We start from the raw sequence: 21,723 nt of genomic DNA, 5'->3' as shown, positions 1-21,723 counted from the left end.
CCTTGGAGCACTGCTGGAACAAATAAAATCCCCACAGGTTTGGAACCCACACACAGGGATGCTGAGCAAATGCCAATACACAGGGAAACTTAACTAGTTCCACTCTGAAGAGAATTCAGAATTATTGATCATCTCAAATAGCATGAAGCTGCATTTTGAGAAACATCTTCCTTCTTGGTTTTTTTTTTATTACCTGTGACAACACAGAGATTTGTTTTTTATGATTTTGATCTTTGCAGGTTTTCTGTAAACAAGCTGTGCTAATCTCCTAAATTGATAGATGTCGTTTGCAAGCACTTGTTCTCTGAATCTGGGACTTTGCTTACAAAGTGAAGAATTAAAACACAGTCAGTTAACTTTCTTCTCCAGTTCTGATGTATTCCAGGTGCTTCTGAAAACCTCTCCTGAAAGAAACATTAAAGAAATGCAAAGCAGAGCTGCTGAACAAATCTATCTGTGAAGGTGAAAACCACTTCCCAAAGACTTGATGAATAGCAGAGTTGAGGGTTGTGAGCAGATTTGAGCTGCACATAGCAGTGGCCTTCTCTTGATGATGTATTTTCCATTTATTTTATGTTTTTGGAGGGGAAACTCTCCCCTAATCAGTTGTGTAGGAGACAGCAGGGCTGGCCAGGAGAGTGAGCACAGACTGGTTTGTTTATCACTGGGAGGTGTGACCTGCTGTGGGAAGGAGTGAGTGTGACACACGCAGTCAGGATCTGAGCTGCAATGATCCTTTGTGGATACAACTTTCCTGCAGTATTTTCTGTGAGAAAATTGCTGGTGTCCATAACCAGGTGTGTTCCTGGCCCTGCTGATGCTGAGCCCAGAGCACCACAGCCCTCCTTGAGGTCCCTGTTTCACTTGGAGAGTGAATTTCCTCAGCACAACTGCATTTTCACTACTCCAGAGAAGTTATTTCATCAATATAAGTACTCCAGAGAAGTTATTTCATCAATTGTTTCTGGCAGCAGGTTGATTTCTTCTTTCCTGCCAGTGCAATTCCCTAAAGCAGAGTGTGATTAGAGACAGAGTGTGACAGGAGGGTCCTGATGGTCACTGTCCTGTGAGTCAACTGTGTGAAATCCACTTAAGATGCAAGAAACTCTGACATGACCATTTGGGGGATTTGTTTTTTTACAATGAAAGGAGTTAAGGATGGGTTTGGATTCCACAGCACTGGGATCTGGCAGATCCTGGATGAGTTCTTCTGAAAGACTTTGATGTGACCTTGGGTTGATCAAGTTATTAGGGTAGTTTTGGGGCCTCAGCCTTGCTGAGGTACAGATAAATTTTATGCCTTAAAAACATTTTACAGAAGCAGCTTTATGAGCTGTGAGGACTCACAGTAGGTCACAGGCTCAGCTGAGGTGGCTAAATGACAGCCACAAAAGGATCCCAGCACAGACCCAGCTCTGTGTGGGAGAACTTTGATGCAGTTCAGGACATTGGGACAGTGCATAATTTGTGGAAAGAAGCTTTTTACAATGAAGATGGCACAGGTTGGTCAGGAAATTGATGTCTGCCCCATCCCTGGAAAGATTCAAGGTCAGGTTGGACAGGGCTCTGAACAACGTGATCCAGTTGAAGATGTCCCAGCTCATTGCAGGGGGTGTTGGACTGGATGACCTTTAAATGTCTTTCCAACTCAAATTTTTCAGTGATTCCATGAAAGTGGACATGGCAAGACCCAGCCTGAGTTTTTTGGCTCCTGCTGCTGTGCCTTGTCCTTGAGCACATTGTCTGGAGTGGTGACATCTGTGCCATGTGTGACAGTGTCAGGCAGCCTCTTGAGCACGATTCAGATTTTCCACTCATGGCAGACATTTAATCTCTATTTATAATTTTTATCTACCAGTGCTTTGTGTTTGTATCTTAGGTTGTTATCCAGACACTCAACACACACTAATTCACTGCAATGAGTGTAAGTGGACCGTAGTAAACAAGTAAATGACTGGAGCTGTTACCCAGTGATTAATTAATGGGAGCAGGGCAGCCAAAAGCAGTGAGACACAAACCTATGTGTCCCACAGCCCAGGACAAGAAATTACTTTTATAAATCATAATAGGTCAAGAGCTGCACATTTTCAAACCTTGGACTTTGCACTGGTGGTCAGGCATGCAGATGGCAGGATTTCAGCTAGGCTGGAGCCTTGTTTTGGGCCAGAGAGTGTTATCAATTTACACTGCCTTCTTCTGCTATTAACTTGTGTGCTTCCACGGTTACTTGATGTAAACTTGGCAGGGTCTGAGGGCTGTGTTTGGTTGAATAATTCCACTTCTCCAGTAGTATAAACTCAGTTTTAGATCCCACTGTGGGCCCTGGGGATAGGCAGCTCTTGGCTGCCCCAGCTGTTCCTGAACTCTGTCAGGGCAAGGAAATCTCTGGGAGTGGGGTCTGGAAAAATCAGGATTTGTTTTGTGGACACAGCTCTGCTGAGCAGCAGTGAGCTGCTGTATCTGAAACAAAACACACCCATCCCTTCCCCCAGGACAATTAAAACTTCATAGCCTCCAGAATTCTGTTTGAGGAAGAACAATTAAGAGCACAAACCCAGTGATTTTAAAAATCTGGTTGGTGTAAACCCACCTGAATATGGTACCTGAGAGTCAAGTTGAGACATTCTGAAGTTGACTACCTTCAACACACCAAAAAAAGCATAATAAACCCCCACTTTGGAAGTGGTACAACTACAGGGAGCTGTTTTTCATGAGTTAAATATGATTATGAGAGCTTATAAAACCTTGATGCATCTCTAGAGGGGGGAGGTAGTTTGGGTTCTGTGTGCAAACCAGCCTCTACCTGCCCGGGTGATATCACCAAGCAGGTGGTGGCACAGGTGGTGTTGGCAGTGTATTGGTACTTGGAGCACCTCCTAAAACTTCACTTCTCAGGAGAGTTTGGATGTTGTTAACCTGTTCTGATAGCTGAAGGGCCTTGTGGAAAGCACAGGGAGTTCTGAAGTAGTGCTTCAGTTACTCAGCAAGCTCTGCATTTTTTACATTTTCGGGTGAACCTATTGCTGACCTCTTCATGCACTTCTAAACCTCTTGTTTTATTTAGTTCCTCTGCTGATCTTTTTTTTTTTCCTTCCTGCGTTGATCCTTCATTCCCTGCTTTGGAAATAACTGTATTAACTTCTAGGGACTTTTTCCCCCTTTCTACTGTTTCCTTAGAACTCTTGCTTTAAAAACTGCAGTGTTTTGTCCTGATCATGCCTGGGTACCTTGAGCTTGGCTCCTGCTTTGCTGACAGACAGCTGCTCTTTCTGGGTTGTTTTCTTGCCTTTGGTACAGCTGCTGACAGTTGGTTTGCTCCTTTTCTGGGCTGATGTGATCTATATCGCATAAACTGTTTTCTGTGTTTATCTCCGTTCTCATTCAAACATTGAACGATAAGGATTTCCTAACAATCATTATTTATATGTAATAGTGGGGAAGGCACTTGTTCCCATTTCACAGATGAAGTTTAGGAATCAGGGAAGGTGTGGACAATTCAAGTCTGTGGTAGCTTTGGCTTCCCAGTTTTATTCCTCTTTGTTTTGGGGCTGAATGTGCAGATTCCAGGGTGTTCCTTGAGTAAGGTTGAACATAACCCCAGGAAGAAATTCAGGCAGTTTGGGACAGAGCAGGGAAGCTTCAATTCTGCTTTTTCTGGGATTTAAGCATCCCAGGTTACTGGGCTTTGTAAGACACCACTTTTATCAGTAGATAAACCACTTAAAATGTTTGGTAGAGAAGAAATTTTCTCTTTCTATCTTTTTTGTTGAACTTTTCTCTTTCTCTCTCTTTTTTGTTCTGTTCTGGTTTTTCACAGGGATCAGTCAGAGCCGGATCTCCCATTGGCTGTTGCAGCAGGGGTCGGACCTGAGTGAACAGAAGAAAAGGGCATTTTACAGATGGTACCAGCTTGAGAAGACAAATCCTGGTAAACAAATGCAGCCTGAACATCTCCTGCTGTTTATTTACAGAATGGAAGCCTTTTGTTTATTAGCACTGATAATTCACTTCTTGGTCTGGGGTACTCCAGAGGTTCTCCCTTTGACCAGGTTAATTTTTAGGAGGGTGGGAAGAAATCTGCTTTTTGCTTTGCAACAAATGATGCAGAGCTGCCTCATCCAGAGCTGTCTGTCCAGAGCTGTCTGTCCAGCTCCTCAGCCACAGACACCTGCCCTGCCCTCCCACCGCTCACTAAATCTGGGAATCAGAAGCAGCCAGTGAAGTTGTAGTCAGTTAATGTGAAATATAAGCTGAGGCTCTTCAGAATGAACAAATAGAAACCATTCATAATGGCTGCATAATATAAAGTTGCAGCAGAAAACCCCACACATTTTGTCAGAGAGGATCTTCAGATGGTTTTGGGTTGGATCTCAAGCTCATGGATGGGATGTTGATAGTTACAGTGATAAGCTGGAGATGTGTCTTTCAAATCCCACCTGCTTCTCCAAATCTCAAAATAGATCTTGAATACAAAAAGAGAAGTAAAGCTCCTCATTATCTTTAACTAACCAGCAATCTTCAAAATCACAATTGAATTAATTTCCTTGTATTGTTCTTCTCCATAGATTTTGTTTGACCACAGTTCTTATTTTTCCCTTTTAACAGTTTTATTGTAAAGATCAAAATATTTATGTTTAATTTCCTTTAAACATTGGCTTGATTAAATTAACTGTGTAATTGTTTTAAGGAATTTAAAACTCAGGCTCTCTAATGTGAACTTGGCTTCAATATCCAGAATTCTATTAAGAAAAATTCCAGAGGAATCAGAGCCTCAAAACTTCTGCTTTGTGTGTAAACTGAAAATCAAGAGGCTCCAGCTGACAAGTTGGCCTGAGAATAATTCAGATTTAAGTTGGGTGGGTTCAGAGGGACAGCTAAGCCTGGTATTTTCTGTTAAGCATGTTGATGCTTCTTTTTCTTAAAGTTGTTTTAAGGAGTAAAAGTGCCAAGAAGCCTTGATTTTTTGCACTGGCTGGAATTGTGATACTGAGGATCAGCAGAATTCCTGAGTACAACCACCCAGTACCAGCTGCTTGGAAAGACTCAGGTTTTACCCTACAGAGTCATTCCCTGACATTTCCCTTTGATGAAAGGCATTGCCTCCAAAGTAGTGGAGAAAACATGACAGTTTTTGGAAAGTGTAAAAACCACCAAAACCCTCTCCAGATGAAACCTGTCATGTGGATTTTTCCCAGCCTTGCATCCTTTATTTGCAGTTTCACATGAAGCTGTTTAAGAAATAGTATTTTGTACTAATAACAGAACCCTTGTTCAACTTAGCTCTAAAATCTTTACTTCTTCCTCTTTACCTTCTTTTTCCCCATAGCTGTGAGTTCACATCTTGTTTGTCCTTTTGCTCTTGAGAGGTGTCTAAGGAAGGAAAACTTTCCACACTGAAGGTTGTGGCTGAAATTGAAATGAATCAGCTTTAACTCTGCTTTGCTTTAGACATGGAAAAACTCCTTGAAGAATGGTTGTTTGAGTGTAACCTTTCTCCCAATAAGAGATATTAAACAGCATTTTCAAGCAGTGTAAAAGGGAAATTGTTTCCTCTGCCTAAGCCAAGGGACTATTTGGATGCACTTAAATTCCTTTTAGAACCAGACAGCACTTGGTTTCTTTTTAGAGGCTAAGGTAGAGGGAAGAACCTTCAGTTTTCCTGTTGCTGTTGGGAAAATCTACCTGAGGAAAATGGGGTTGTATTTATTTATTCATTGTAGGATAATATAACACTACTTTGAGTTCTTGCCATCTATTATATTGCAGGTCAGCCCAGGTAGCCAAGAATAATGAGCAGGGATATGAACAAGTGTGTAAAGGGAGGTACCAACCTTGTCCAGAGAATCCTGGATGTAAACCACTGTTACAAAACCAATCTGGAACTGAGGTTTTGGCTACTACTCAGAGTATCCTGTGATTAGTAGACAGAGTAATGGGTCTGGTGTCCTCTTTAGAGCCAGAAAATGAGGAAATAATTTCCCAAAAAATGATGCCATCACCACAGTCTCTGTAGGCTGTGAAAGATTGTCCTCTTTGGAAGAAACTTGAGAGATTAAATGACAGCCATGGTTTTTTGTCTAGAGCAGAGAGTTTACTGAGAGGTGGCATCTGGCTTTTTCTTCTCATACATCCCATCTTTTCCAGTTCCAGCTGCTGGGAAGGAAATCTCAGTCCTTTGAGAGGAAGTCAGATCTATGTGCAGAGGGACCTGCAGGTTTGAGATACCAGAGGGCAAAGTGAGGCTTTGGGGAACTATTGGTTCCCCAATTTCTATAATTCCTTATCTTGAAAAACTGGATCTTCAGAATAAATCCATTTTTTGGACTGAATTTATGTAGTAATGGAAAAAAACCCTAAAACTGAAACAGTTTTGAAGGACTAGGGACATCAGATAAAATCAATTCATAAACTGTGAAGGGGGAATAGTTTGGGAAAGGACTGGAGATCTCTTGGCAGACTTTCCCTTGCCTTTGCCAGTTTTTCTGTGCAACTTGTAGAATTCACCTTTTGCCTCCCTTTTCCATCTCCTGGGTACAGGTGAGACTTTTCCCTGTGGGTGACACCCCTGCCTTTCCTTCAGCTCCTCACAGTAGGGCCTGTCTTTTACTGTGCTTATATAAGCAAATTATGACTTACAAATATATTAAAAGATACTTTATTTCTCTTTTTTTAAAAAAAATATGATATGTGATGCTTTAAATCATCCACAGGCAATGCTGCATCTGCTAACCAAAGGATTTGGTGCTGGGGAGCCTTAGGGCAATTTTAGGGCATTGCTGCTGTTCAGATGCTGGTCCTATATGGACAAGACTCAGCAATTCCATCCCTTCCATTCTTTTCCAGCTGGCTTTGAGCTCTTGAATGTGCTGTTTGTTATTTGCCTTGGTTTGACTGCTGGTTTGCATGGGCAGTTTCTGCATTTCTCCTGTCCTTGGTGTGGTGGGTGTTCAGACAGCACCAGACTGGAATGTTGCAAAGGAGACTTGGAGTCTCATGGAACAGGAGAAAAACACCCACTTGTCCCACTGTATGCAATAATCTTGCTCAAAAAAATGTCTTAATCAATGTTTTCTTGGTAGGAGTGATGTCAGAGTTAATGGCAATGCTGTGAATTCCAGCGTGCTACTGATTGTAAATTTTTCTGGAAGGAGTTGCCAGTTAGGGTGAAAGGCAGTTTTTTTTGTTGGAGGGAAGAAGTAAATGTTAAATGCTGATGTTTAAAAGGTCTTTATTCCAATTAATAGGGATGCTTTTCATTTAGATGGAGCTTTTTTTTCGCACAGGCACCACTTGTCTGTCCTGTGTTTTGTGGAGGACTGAGAACATTTTGGCAATAGATAAATTTTATATATTTCAGAATCCGGTAGTGCTACAATGTTTTCACTATTTTTTTCAGAGCCCATAGGTTTTAAATAAATATTTTCTATTTTTTTTTAGATTAGTAGCTGTTAGCCTGATTAGTTTCTCTTGCACTGGGTGTTGGGCAATATGGGAAGTTTGTGATGGACTAACTTCAGCTTGTCTCTTGCCTCTGTGTAGTGCAAATGGAAGCTGGCACCTCAAAATGATGTGTTAAAGTTGCAGATGGATACAAACTGCTTCCATTTAGGCTGGACATTTATTTCTGCCACTCTTCTCTAATAGGAAGGCAGCTGTGGTCACCTTGGAGAGAACCATGGGAGCTTCTTCCTTGAACAAAAGGGAAAACAAAAGAGAGTTGTTATCAGGATGTAGCATCTCTTCTGTTATTTTCATAGTGGTTCTTGTTTAGCTGTGAAAGAAAAGCCAACCCAAAATCAGGGGCTGGTTATCCCTCAAGGTTTTTACTGGGAAGGGATGGTTGGTGATGTGCTGTTCCACAGAGCTGCAGAGCAAACAGTCCCTGCTCTGCTCCTTCTCCTCCCCTCCCTGGGCTCTGTAAGGGAACCTGGTGCTGCTGCTGATTCCAATCCAGCGTGGCTTACTCTGACCAAGAGGTGTTTATTGTGTGATCTGGGGTCAGCCTGGCTAAAAATATGGTGAGGCATCTGTTCTTATCAGGATAATGTAGAGCAGGTACTTGCTGCAAATGAAAACTTGCCAGGAAATGGTTTCTTGGAGCTGGGAGATGCTTCAGGCTTTCTGTGACTGTTCTGTGGCAGGGCCTGCCTGAGCCCTGGGATGGGGAGCAGGGAGTGCACGGGATGGATGGGGAGCACTGAATGTGTGGGATGGGGAGCAGTGAGTGCATGGGATGGGGAGCAGTGCGTGCCGCGGGATGGATGGGGAGCAGTGAGTGCATGGGATGGATGGGGAGCAGTGAGTGCATGGGATGGATGGGGAGCAGTGAGTGCATGGGATGGATGGAGAGCAGTGAGTGCATGGGATGGATGGGGAGCAGTGAGTGCATGGGATTGGGAGCAGTGAGTGCATGGGATGGATGGGGAGCAGTGAGTGCATGGGATGGATGGGGAGCAGTGAGTGCATGGGATGGATGGGGAGCAGTGAGTGCATGGGATTGGGAGCAGTGAGTGCATGGGATGGAGAGCAGTGAGTGCATGGGATGGACAGCAGTGAGTGCCATGGGATGCTCTTAGAGCAGCTCCCTTCCTTCAGGATGAGGTCTGGGACATTCAGGCCTTGGCCTGGAGGAATTTGGAGCATGGAGAGAGCTGCATTCCAGCTGGAGAGCACCTCCCCTGCCTCCTCTCCCCCAAAACCTCCAGCAGCATCCTCAGTCACACAAAAAATTCACAGAGAAAAGGCAGTGCTGTAGGAAAAGGTGCTGAGCACTGGCAGGAAGTGAGAGCTGTCTCCTTTCATTTCTGTGTGTGAAAGGAGCTCTTCCCAGGCGCTTCACCTCTGCACCCCTCAGAGGTGTCTTGCTGTTTGATGCATACACTGAAAACCTTGTAGTGCGTCTTCTCCACTCTGTCTGCTCAGGAGAGAAGTTTCACTTCTCCTTAAAAGCTGTTTGAGGGGTTTAAAAAAAGAATCTGAACTGGTGACTAGGGTGTAACTTGCTAAGTTATAAAGAAGTGGAGCTGGCTGGCGAGAGTGTTGTGATGGGATGTTGGAACGGCAGAATAAACGGGAGCTCATGGAAGAGAGGGGGATGAGGAAAAGCTCCATAGGTTCCTTATCAAATGTGCATGTCATAAATGATGAATTTGGGTTTGAAGTCATCTCATTCCATCCCCCTGCCATGGGCAAGGACACCTTCCATTATCCCAGGCTGCTCCAAGCCCTGTCCAACCTGCCCTTGGACAATTCCAGGGATCCAGCGGCAGCCACCGCGTCCCTCGTGCCAGGGGCTCCCTGCCCTCACAGCCAAGAATTCCTTCCCAATATCCCACCTAACCTGCCCTCTGGCAGTGGGAGGCCATTCCCTGTGTCCTGTCCCTCCATCCCTTGTCCCAAGTCCCTCTCCAGCTCTCCTGGAGCCCCTTTAGGCTCTGCAAGGGGCTCAGGCCATCCCATGTTCCTTTTTTTCCACATGTTCATCCAAGCCCATTTTGGGTCTCTTTATGCATTCAGGTCCTCCTCTCTTGCTGTGTGGGGGTACTTGCTTGTAATTCTCAGCATATTCCTCTCTTATCTGCTGCCGATATTGATGTTACCCCATAGAAAAGAGAAGTGGCTAAATTGATCTAGGAAGGCTACTAAAACAAAAAAAGTGTATTATATGCAGTATGTGAACATACCTGTAGCAGCAGCAGAAAATTTATGCTTTCAATGCAGATTTTTTTCCTACCTTTGTCTGAAAAACCTCAGGCAAATTTAATAGAAGGATTCTGCACCTCTTGGCTTGATGTGAGGGATCACTGATACTCCTGTACTCTCCCTTTGAAATCAAATCTTCTGGTGGGGAAAGTATATTGCTAACACAATGCAGGAAAAGCTAATTTCTTTTCCTGTTCTCCCCTGTCTCTTTGTAAAATTGTAATTTTAATTTTTTTAAAGTTTCTGAAGTGTGTTTAAAGCCTGGCAACTTGATAGCCACCCAGCCCCCTAAACTGTGCAAGTAGCAGAAAGACTAGATAAGGAGCTCTCCTTGAAATGGCCTCCCAGTAAATTGGCACTATAGGAAATATTTCATGTTTCAGTGGAACCAAGTAATCTGTGTAGGCTCGTTAGCTGGGAATTAGGGAGAGGCACCGTGCCTTGTGTGTGCAAGGCAGAGATTGTGGGCTTCACTTCCTGCTGGCTCCTCCTGGGGAGCATTTGGAAATTATTTTGGGCTCCAGTACCTAACACAGATGCAAACCCCTGGCAGGAAGGGAAAGACTCTGTGTGCATTTCTAGAAAGGAACACGGCCAAGTGCCTAAACAGCTCATTTCTTGCTTTTTAGCTGTAAGAATTTGTTTATTGGTTAAACTCTTGGGTTCCCTTGACCCTTTCACTCCTCTGTGTATTAGAGGAGCAGTGTGGTTGCACTAACACTGTGTGGTTTGATGATTAAATCCCAGCCATTCTGAGTGAGCCTGAGCACCCAGAGGGGTTTGCTGTCCCAGCCCTGCTCTTGAGTGTGCCCAGCCCTGTGAGCACAGCTGCTGCTTCTCCTGGGTCTGGCCAGGCTGGCTCAGTGCAGAAATTCCACTGGAGCTCAGGATGCTTATGGGATATAGGTGGTGATTTATCTTTTCATACAACTTTTTGTCTTTTTTCTTTTTTTTTTTTTTGCACCCTAGAGCAGCTCTCTCTTCCCTGCAGGGCAAGCCACTGAGCACAAAGCTGTCCTTCAGAACATACCCTGGTTTCTGTCCTCGTGTCCTATCCCAGGTTCCCATCCTCACCAAGGGATGTAGGACAGATCGATCTCCCAGTGTGTCTTGATTTATCTTGATTTATTAGCTGAGAGGCTGTTGTGGAAAGGATCAGGGGTAAGTTTCAAAGGGGCCTTTCCTGAAGGCATCTTGCCAAATCCTGCCTCATGCCTGATGCTTTCCAGCTCAGACTCGGGGAAAGGAGAAATACATCCATAGAAGGGGAGCTGGAGAGGAAGGTTGTGATGTTAATTTGCTTTCAGTGACTTTTTCAGGCACCCTGGCACTCGTGAGCCCACATTTGCCCGGGCCACAGGGTGTGTCTCTATTGGTGGAGCTGCTTCAGGTATTTCCTCAGCTCTTCAGACACTCTGACATACCTTTGGTATAAATTTCCATTTTGCATCCTGAAGCTGCTGTATAATGAAATGGAAACTGCTGTTTCCTGCTTTGTGACAGCTCAGGTGGCAGCACAACCTACATGAATCCAGCTGGAGCACAGCTCACCCTGTCTGTGTGATCCTTTTCCTCTTGAAGACAAACCAGATTTTCCTAAGTACCCATCAGCTCCTTGGATTTCCATGGTCATGCCCTTCTGCCTTGGAGGTTGGGAAATAGGAATTCTAGCAGGCTTTGTGTATCTTTAGGGTGTCTTTGATAATACTTCATATTTTTTTCAGTTTGAATGGTTTCATCACCTGTCTTGTCTTATTTTTTTTCACGAGCAGGAGTGAGAGGATGGGCCTGACTTTTAACCCTCTGGGAAACACAGTGTTTATTGTCCTTAAGGGCTACACTAAGCATGAGACTTGCTCCCATCCCAATAGAAGGAAACTGCTGTTTCCTACTTATGGCAGCACAACCTACATGAATCCCAGCTGGGGCACAGCTCACCCTGTCTGTTTGATCCTTTTCCTCTTGATGAAGACAGGATAGATTTTCCTAAGTACCCATCAGCTCCTTGGTTTTCCTTCTGCCTTGGAGGTTGGGGAATAGGAATTCTAGATACTTTGTGTATCTTTAAGGTGTCTTTGATAATACTTTATATTTTTTTTCAGTTTGAATGGTTTCATCACCTGTCTTGTCTGTTTTTTTTCATGAGCAGGAGTGAGAGGATGGGCCTGACTTTTAACCCTCTGGGAAACACAGTGTTTATTGTCCTTAAGGGCTACACTAAGCATGAGACTTGCTCCCATCCCAATAGAAGGAAACTGCTGTTTCCTACTTATGGCAGCACAACCTACATGAATCCCAGCTGGGGCACAGCTCACCCTGTCTGTGTGATCCTTTTCCTCTTGATGAAGACAGGATAGATTTTCCTAAGTACCCATCAGCTCCTTGGTTTTCCTTCTGCCTTGGAGGTTGGGGAATAGGAATTCTAGATACTTTGTGTATCTTTAAGGTGTCTTTGATAATACTTTATATTTTTTTTCAGTTTGAATGGTTTCATCACCTGTCTTGTCTGTTTTTTTTCATGAGCAGGAGTGAGAGGATGGGCCTGACTTTTAACCCTCTGGGAAACACAGTGTTTATTGTCCTTAGGGGCTACACTAAGCATGAGACCCGCTCCCATCCCAATAGAAGAGCCAGAATGGAGACAGACGCCTCCCCCAGTCACAGCTACCTCTGGGACCTTCAGACTACGGCGAGGCAGTCGGTTCACGTGGAGAAAGGAGTGCCTGGCTGTTATGGAGAGGTATGTGCTGGCTCTCTGAGGGGGTTTGGAGATGGGACTTCTAAAGCCAGGTTCTAAAGGACTTTTCCCTGCTCTGGTGAACGCCAGCAGTTGTTTTCATGGATGTGTTGTAGCATCGTGCAAGCCTGTAAGAATTGGATTTGTGATGGTGGAGTGGGAGGAGCTGTTTTGCCTCTTGTGTTGTTTAAAAAATTGTAACACTGCTCTGGACAGGAGCTCTTTATTTTTGTGTACATCATGTCCTTAGCTGAGTCTGAGCGTGTTGGTGTTCAGCGCTTTGCTTTTGTAGAAACTTTTCCACTTATCCTGATCCAGGCTCTCTTGGGAGGGTCTTGCAAGCTCTTTCCATTCTGCATTTCTCCTTTCCACTTTCCTGACTTGTCCCCCTGATGCCTCGTGGTGGTTTAAAGTGTATACCAGCATTTCAGCAGCACTGTAATTGTTTGGGATGCAGAGCTTTGCCTCACAAGCACGAAATTCCTGGTCCAAAAAGGCTCTTAGAACCCTCTTACAGGAGCTGGGAGCAGCACAGAGCAAAGTGGATCTTTCAAATCCATATGCAGAGTGGCAGGTGATCATTAGAGCTCCCAGCTCTCATCTCTGAGCCCGGGCATGCTTTGCCTTTCCTTACAGGAATGTCTCTTTTGTGGATGAGGCTGTACAGTAGAAAAGGGCTGGGGAATTTGGATGTAGTTTAGGGATGAATACTTATTTCTGTCCAGGGCTAAAAGGCTGGGAGGAGTTTTTTCCCCTCTGAGAGCGTGAGGAACCTCCTTTCCATGGAAGGGCTGGATGACTGTGTGTGTTACACTCCTCCCAGGTCTGCATCCCCAGTGAGATCTCAGCCAGCAGATTTGTAGGATGTGTTTTGACCATTTCTTTAATGCTTCCTTTTCCTCTTGCTTGCATGGGGGTCATCATTTGCCTGAGCTGAGGCTGAAATCCTGAGCTCCCTGAGGAACACAGGCTGGACACACTGCTGTGTCTTTGCAGGACTGGAACCAGTAACTTAAATGTTGGTTTGCCTGTTCTGCCCTGGCACTGATGTTTTATCTGACATTGATATTTTTGGCTTTGCCTGGATGTTTCCCCAAAGGAAATAATGTAAATGTTTAAAATCTGTTCTGCTTTGTTAGACCCAGCTAATGCACGGCCCTGTGATCTGATAGTGTGTTTTTCTAGTGTCCCCCTCCACAGAGGCAGAACAAGGGGCAGGACAGGATCTTTAGTACACAAATGCTTGTCTGACTGTCCTGATTGTGTGTGCGGAAGGACAGAACCACCACAGCTCTGTGTGCCTTCAGGGCAGCACCATCTCCTGATCAACCCTCTTATTGTGTCAAATGCTTATTGGGAGTGGAATTAGAGCTCTTTGGGCATGGCTGGTTTTGGACCTGGCTGGTTTGGGCATGGCTGGTTTTGGACATGGCTGGTTTTGGGCATGGCTGGTTTTCTTCCTGCTTTCTGTCTGGCCCAAAGTGCAGTACCTGCTGTTATTTGCTGTTAGAACCCTGATTGTGCCTCAGACTCCTTTGCTGGGGAAATTGGTCAGAGAGCTGAGCAAGCCACCCTTCCTCATCCACCTCTCTCCTCAAGCCATTCTCTGCTGGGACACTCTAGAAATTAAAACTGGTGTTTTTGTGCATCCGTTAGAAAGGTGTGAGATTTGGGTTTGGGTATTGAAAGAATCAAGTTGGTCTTGACACTGGAAATCATCCAGTTGTGAATGCAGATGCATAATCACTCAGTCTAATTTTTCATGAAATTCTTTTTATTGTTCTCTTTGTCTTGTTCTCTTTAAGATCTTTGCTGCCAGGGTTTTCTCCTTATTCTGCTGCTGCCACATTGCCTTAATCCTGGCTTTTAATATTAATTTGCCAAGCCCTTGGCTAGGTCACTATGGGTGCTGGGTTTCACAGCCATGTGTGGGGTACTGGGAAGCAAAGCTGAGGAGTTTTACTTGAGGCAAGAACACAGTAAAAGTGTTGTGTGGCAATAAAGCTGCACCATAAAGCAATGGGCTTATGGTTGTTTAACTGTTGTGCTTTAATAGGCCTCGTTGAGCTGTAAGGATGAGCTGTTTTATGTGACAAATTTTGAAAGAGTGGGAGAAAAACGCTCTTTTGGGAGCCCTTGGAAAAAAAAAAATCACTAATTTCACTTACAGGGCACTGGAGTTTTCCAGGCTTGGCCATGATATGACTCATAACAGCAGCAGGATGAAGGTAACCAGACCCCTCTGGCCCAAGCAGATCAGGTTTCCCTGGAGCCCCAGGGTCAGGAATGAGCATTTGGCCAATAAAATGGTCTTTGGCATTGCCTGTGGGCAGGTGCCATTTGTCTGGTAATTTGCATTTTCCTCTGCAGGATTAAGTTTTGACTCTAAGTGGAGGCATCTCAGTTTAATGGACTGTTTTCCCTAATGAAATTCAACTTTCAGTGCACTGAGTTTGTGTGTCCTGCAGCTTCTGGCTGTGATGTTGGTGCACACAAGGAATTGGGCACCTGGTTTGGAGCTGCTGCTCTGGGAACCTCAGGAAAGTGCTCGTTCATTTGGGCTGATACCTGTCCAGGAAGGAGAAAGAGAGATCCAGGAGACAATTCCATCCCACTAATGCACTCAGAGGAGGACTCTGTGCTCTCTGTCCTCTCTGGCTGCCTCCTGCAATTAGAACTAACTTTGATGGCTTAGTTTAATGCCTGAAGATAAGAGGGTGGAATCCAGACCTGAGTGGAATCTCTGCAAAACTCCTCCTTCCCTCTGAAATGCTTCTGTGATGCTGTATAAATATTTTTTGGCTGAGGATGGGGGTGTTGACCTGCTCCATCACTTAATTGTGCCCCCTGCTTTTGCTTTTGTCTTGGATTCAGTCAGTAAAAATCATAGTTGCTAAGAGTCCATGTGTCAAACCAGCTGAGAGTGCTTCAAGGGAAGAATCTGAACGTGATTGCGAAATTTTGAGGGATTTGTTTCTTAGGAGCAGGCTCTCCAATTGAAAATGCACAGCACCAGTCAGGATTTGATCCATGAACTGATGAGAAGGGTGAGGGTTGAAGGGGCAGTTTCTCTTTTTTAAAAAAAGGTTTAACTCAACAAAAAAATTCCAGTTCAATTAATTATTATATTGGTGCCAACCTGATAGAATGAAGATTAGAGTTAGGGCCATATCCTGAAATGTCTGATGTACCTGAGGGTCTGAGTACAGGGTATGTATATTAAATGAACTAATTGGTTTATACTGGACTTCCAGGATGCTGCTTGTGGTTTCTGTAATTCAATTCTCCAGCCTTTACTGCTTTTTTGGAATCCTCCCAGGGTAGTTTATTAATCCCTGCTCTGAGATTTTTTTGGACAATAGATTCGGGTCTCTTCATCCCTTTACTTTTTATTTTTCTGTAGATATCTCCCTGAATATTTATGTTCTGAAGGTTAAGAGGAGCAGTGGTTCCAGAAAGTAAAGTTCTATATTTAACTGCAGACTAGGTGTGGTTCAGACAACTGCAGTGCTACTGATGCCAACCTTGACCTGTTCTCTTCTGGAGCCTCCTGCTCATGGAATATGCTGAGTTTTGAGTGTGTCGGGGTTGTTGTGTGGCTTTGCCCTCCTTTGGGAGCAGAGCTAAGACTGCAGGAGTCTTTTCTATGCAAACCTGAGGTTAAACTTGAAAGCCTCTTTCTGGTTCACTTTTGTGTTCTTTTTTTGTTACGTCTTGTCCCACAGATAATGTTGTGTTGTTTTTTTTTTCTTTTCTCTGCTTTGCTTCTTCTTTTCAACCCCTCTCATTAGAAGTATGAAATTGAAAATTTCCCTTAGGGCTTTCCCTTTTTTTTTAATGAAGCTGTGTTGTCTTGTCAGTCTATTTTTTTTAATTATTATTTTTTTTCCCCTCAGTGATTTATGCTTCTCTTCTAATCATATGTTGGAGTTGAGGTTTATCTTCTTTTTCAGGCAAAAAAATAACTAAGATTGGCAGCAGAATCAGTGATTTTATTCCCATTTTAAGGCACTTTTCATGAGGGCTGTTAAAGACTGGGGAGGGGAGTTGAGTGTTGTTTTTTAAGTATATGCTTTATCCAAAGATTAAATTAAAATAACTGTAAATTCTGCCCTAAACAAAAATGAATAATTCATCAGTTGAACATATTTCAGTTTGTCTAAGGAGCAGAGGCTTTGCTTTCTGGTTCAGGGTTATTTGGTTTGATTTTATGGCTCTGGATTTTTATTTTAACACTTGTCTGTGCTTCTGAAGCTTCATTTGTAAAGGTGTATTTAGATTAAATAAGACTGAGATGCTACAGATCCCCATCATCCCCATTTCCTAGGTGGCAAAACAGAGTCAGGTGTTTCTCTTGGCTTTATTCAGAAGAGAAATGGGTGTAGATTTCCCAAGATAGGGGGGTACAGTTTCGTGCTGCAGCTGAGCTGAATTAACATTTTGTCACCAGCTCATCCTTAGGTGTTACCCTGCCTCACCACCCTTCTCAATTCCTCCTCCTCAGTTTCCCTGCTCCTGCCGCCCTGGGCTGTGTCAGAGATGTTTCTTGTCTGATGGAAATAGCAGCCAATTCAGCCTGCTTCAGGAAAAATAAATCCTTTTTATTTCCCCCTGCGTTTTCCTGAATTGTTCTGGCTTGCTGTGCCAGGGCTGTGCTGGGGCAAAGGACAGGAATGCACAGCTGGGAGCCCCAGGAAGGGGAAGTTCAACAAAAAGATGGTGATTCCATCAGTTTGGAGTTGTTTGGTCTGCTTGGATTTGTTCTGATTTTGTTTGGTTTGAGTTGGATGAGTTCCTGGTTTCTTTAGAGGCATGGTTGTACTGGCATAGTGGAAGAAGGGTCCTCTGATTTTTCCAGGTACAGGAAATCCATGAGGATTAGAGGGATGGAGCACCTTTCCTCTGAGAGAATTAGGAGTTTCCAGCCTGGAGAAGAATCTGGGCAAAGCTTGGAGCCCCTTCTAGAGCCTAAAGGGGCTCCCCAAGAGCTGGAGAGGGACTGAGGACAAGGGATGGAGGGACAGGACACAGGGAATGGCTTCCCACTGCCACAGGGCAGGGATGGATGGAGTATTGGGAAGGGATTCCTGACTGTGAGGGTGGGGAGGCCCTGGCACAGGGTGCCCAGAGAAGCTGGGAAGTGTCCAAGGCCAGGCTGGATAGGACTTGGAGCACCCTGGGATAGTGAAAGATGTCAGAATTGTAACAAGATGAAATTTAAGGTCCTTTTCCAAGTCAAACCATTCTGTAATTCCATGATTGCTGTGGCATCACTGCCCAACTCTGTCTGATTTAACCATCTGTGGTTTTGTTTCCCTTCCAAAGCTGAGGAAGGTCATCTCCATGCCGAGACCAGTCACTGCTGCATTCCCATCACAGTGCTGGGAGATCCAGCCTCGTTTCCCCTCCTGGAAGAGGCACATCCCACCCTGATCCTGAGGCAGTGCCCTGGGCATGGTCCTGGCCCCCAGTGAGATGAGTCCTGACGTGCCTTATTAGAAATCCTTCCGACTGTGAAAGCGCTTTTACTGCAGCTCTCCTGAGCGCCGGGGCTCCCACGGCTTCCCTGGGGACCACGAGAGCTCTATTAGCTCCTGAAATTCAGTTAGGAAATTTTCTTAGTTAATTTCATCCCATTACTCTTAGTTATGTCTTCCAGCAGAACCTTAATGCCGGCCCCATAGGGGATCTAAGTTTCCTGTGCAAGGCTTTGGAGGAGATTTAAGTTTGGGATTCATTGCGTTTCTCCCTTTCCAAGCTGACAGCAGAGCAGGAAGTAATGTCCTTTGGCCCCTTCCATTAGGCTGCTACATTGTTAGAAACAGAACAGCAGCTTCTCATCAATATAACCATGGCCACGGGTTGGCTGGGGAATGCTGCTCGTCTTTCCTGGGTTTGCTGGGAGGTCAGGAGTGCTGGGAATTATCTCTGCTGTCCCTGTGACCCTCAGGTGTCCTTGAACCTTTTGGTGACTGGTTGTTCTCAGCTGTAAAATATCCACTACCAGCTCAGGAGATGAGTCAAGCCAAGGGAGAAGTGCCAAAAGCCTCTAATTCTTGGGTTACCAAGGAATATTGGCATTAGGAAAAACTTCCTGACTTCAGGAATGGCACAGCACTAAGCAGGTTATCTACAGCAGCTACAGAACATTTCTCAGGAGCAAATCAGCTGAAATCTGTCGGGATGGTTCTGAGATACTTGATCTTAATGCAGAGAGAAACATCAGGTGATTTCTTTATATTTTTTCCAGCTCTTTCAATCCTGTCATAAGGTGTTTGTTAGTCAGCAACTTCCACAGGGAGATTCAACTTTATTAAATCCTTTGAGATGCAGGGAATGGGGTTTTTTTAGGCTCTTTGCTGTTTGTGCTCCTGAAATTCTTCAAGATCTGAGCAAAGGCACCCAGCAAAGTTCACTTTACCATTCAGACACAGGCAAGATCATGTGGTTGTGTGAAGGTTCGAGTGGTTTGGCTCAGGGTCATTGCTCTGTGTCTCCATAAAATGCAAGAGCAGCCATTTTCTGCTTGGCACACAGGATCTGCCTTATTTTGCATTAGATCAAGCTCTGTTCCCTCTCAGACATGCATAATATACAAGCTTCCTATTCTAATCAGCTGTAAGCAAATCCCAGTTGTTTGGCAGATTGCAGGCAGTAAAATAGAATGCAAGGATGTCTGTCCAAAGCCTCACCAGACTCTGGTTTCTTCAAGGATCCAGCACCTAATGAGTTATTTTGCTTTCTAGAGAGCTCAGGTGCTTGTTGTATCCTTGTGTTGTCTCTCTCTCTCTGTTTTTAAAAATAATAAAAGATGATCTGTGGGAGGGGCAGCTCCTTGCAGCAGACCTCAGATAAAATTCTCGTGTCTGCCAAGGTCAGAATAACTGAAATCAACATTTAGAAAATGCAACTTTGTCAGTCTGGTCTGTAACAGCTCTGGCTGGTGCAGCAAACCCACATTTTAGAAATGGGAATTCTCCTCTAGTCCAGATACTCCGCTGCATTTCTCCAGCACCAGTTGAGATCCTCAGTGTTCTGTCCCCTGCTCATGAAGGTGACAAGCAGGATCTCATCCCAGGTGATGATGGTTGTGGTGTTTATCATTTTTCCTACCTCTGCTCTCCATCCTGTGGCTGGCTCACACCTGGCCAGCAGCCATGTGGCTGTGGACAAAAGCTCTTATCTCCTATCCTGTATTTTTAATCCTGTTATTGCAGCTCTGGGCGTTCTTATTATTCACACAAATATGTAATTCCTTCTAAATCCTGCTAAGGTCTTCAGGGTACTTCTGGAGAACTAATTATACCTAGTTTCATTTTAAATGCTAAAATGTGTTTAAAAAGTCAAAGGTCCCTTTGGCATGAGTATCATGAGAAAGAATAAGGCAGAACATTGCATTTTCCCAGGATCATTCTCTGTATGTGCTGCTATCAGTGTGCTGCTCGTTTATCTCCTCTCTGAACTTAACAGTCACTCTCTTATCTCTTCTCAGACACCAGGGCTTCCCTTGCCTCTAATGATATTAATTGTCACTCTTCTCTGGACCTTTTCTATTCTTACATTCAATTTTTAGTGACCTGGGGCAGGTGAGTGGGGACCCAAGCAGAGCTGATTTCCATATTTCCAGGGTAAATATTCCAGCTTACACAAGCAGCTGAATCCAAGTCCTGTTGTCTCTGACCTCCAGCCTAAACATCTGGTTTTTTTTGCTGATCATTTTTGTGTATTGATTGAGAGTGTCTCATCTTGGAATATTCTTTCCTGAAGAACTAATACTGATTTAGACCTGGTCATGTACACGAAGAGTTGGAATTTGTTCTTTTCCACGTGCTTAATGCCAAGATAACAAATGAAGTTCAGTCGTGGGACTGTTAATTGCTGTGAATTTCAAAAATACCAGCTTTATTTGTATCCAGTATAAATAATTCTCCTTGCAGAACTTTATTTACTGTAACTGTTGATGCCAGTTGTTCTAGGGCACAACTTGTGTGAGTCAAGGGCTTGTGCTGAGTTCATACACAGAACCTCTTGCTCTTTACAATCATGTTGAGACCTCTAGATGCTGCCTGCTGTAAGGACAGTGTAAAAATAGAGGTTTGGTGCTGTGATTTCTGTCTCTTCGAGCTTTCTTGATTTGCCTCAGTCCTTCATGATGTTGTTTTTCTTGCGATTTTCCTGTTTAAAGGACACAGAAGGAATTAGGAACAAAAAGTTTGTATTAATCAGCTAAATTGTTACTTTCTCAGGTATTCTAACGTGGATTCAGGAGGCAGGGAAAGCCATGACAACCTTGCCCCACAAACTGTGTGAGGTGGCCCCTGGCAAGTTCAGGCTGCATTTTTTGTGGTTGTTCATAATGTTTGGGCTGTCCAGAACAGCTCCAAGGTGAGGGAAGAGTTTCCCCTCCCAGCAGGATTCATCCAACCCATGTGTAATGTTACCCCTGGAACAAACCCCCTGAAGTGATTTGTCAGGACCCAGGACATTCCTCTAACCACCCTGAATGATTTGAAACCCTTGCAAAGAACTCAAAGACCTTAGCACAAAGTCAAAAACACCTGTGCCTTCGATTTTAGTCCATAGAAAATACTACCAACTTTGTGTGAAAATTTACAAGCCACAAAAATTTGAGTAAAATAATCGTTAATCTGTCGCAGAGTAAAAAAATAAAATTTTAAAGTTTTAGAATGGAAGATCAAAAAACAAAATAAAAGAATCTGAGCGTGTCCTGGCCTTCTTCTCCTTCTTGTCTTCCATCTTCTACTAAGATGGTGACACTTTTTAATTAGTTTAAAATAAAAACAAACTGTCTAACATAAGTAATAAGTATTGGAAAATCATTACAAATAAAGTACACATAATTCATAGTACAAAAAGTTAACACCACCCCAAGGGCAATGGCTGTGCCACAACCCAACCTGCTAAACAAATCTCAACAAGTCATAGGAAGAATGTAATAAATAAGAAAAAATCAACAACCCTGAAAAGCAAAACCTACAAATCTCGACTTCTTTTTGAGTGGAAAAGCTGAAAAAAACACCTTTGTAATACCTTGGACGTCATCTCAACCACAAAAACCCAGAAGTGAATGACAGAATTCACTTCCTAAGTGGTCTGGGAAGTGTTCAGAAGGAATTCAGGACCAGGCTGGCACCCTGTCACTCTGCTGCAGCCAGGGCTTTGCTGCTCCTGTCACCAAGGAGGACCCAGGAGCACCACCCAGCCCAGACTGGGTTTATAATTTTAATTTAATTTTAATTTAATCCCAGACAAGAGGATTTTCC

At 44.0% G+C, this 21,723-nt stretch overlaps 1 protein-coding gene across 7 annotated transcripts in view; it reads left to right on the top strand.

Annotated features, from left to right (window-relative positions):
• The window catches only part of HMBOX1 (homeobox containing 1), a 102,789-nt gene that overhangs the window by 61,574 nt on the left and 19,492 nt on the right, over window positions 1–21,723 (top strand). For all 7 annotated transcript variants that reach the window (XM_005429780.2, XM_031064261.1, XM_031064260.1 and 4 more), the window contains 2 exons: window positions 3,818–3,928; window positions 12,289–12,442. In XM_005429780.2, coding sequence (XP_005429837.1) covers window positions 3,818–3,928; window positions 12,289–12,442 — 265 coding nt within the window. The remainder of the gene's footprint in view (window positions 1–3,817; window positions 3,929–12,288; window positions 12,443–21,723) is intronic.

Source organism: Geospiza fortis, unplaced genomic scaffold (genome assembly GCF_000277835.1).
Source record: "Geospiza fortis unplaced genomic scaffold, GeoFor_1.0 scaffold319, whole genome shotgun sequence".
NCBI classification, from domain to species: Eukaryota; Metazoa; Chordata; class Aves; order Passeriformes; family Thraupidae; genus Geospiza; species Geospiza fortis.
This window is presented reverse-complemented; position numbering and strand designations above follow the sequence as displayed.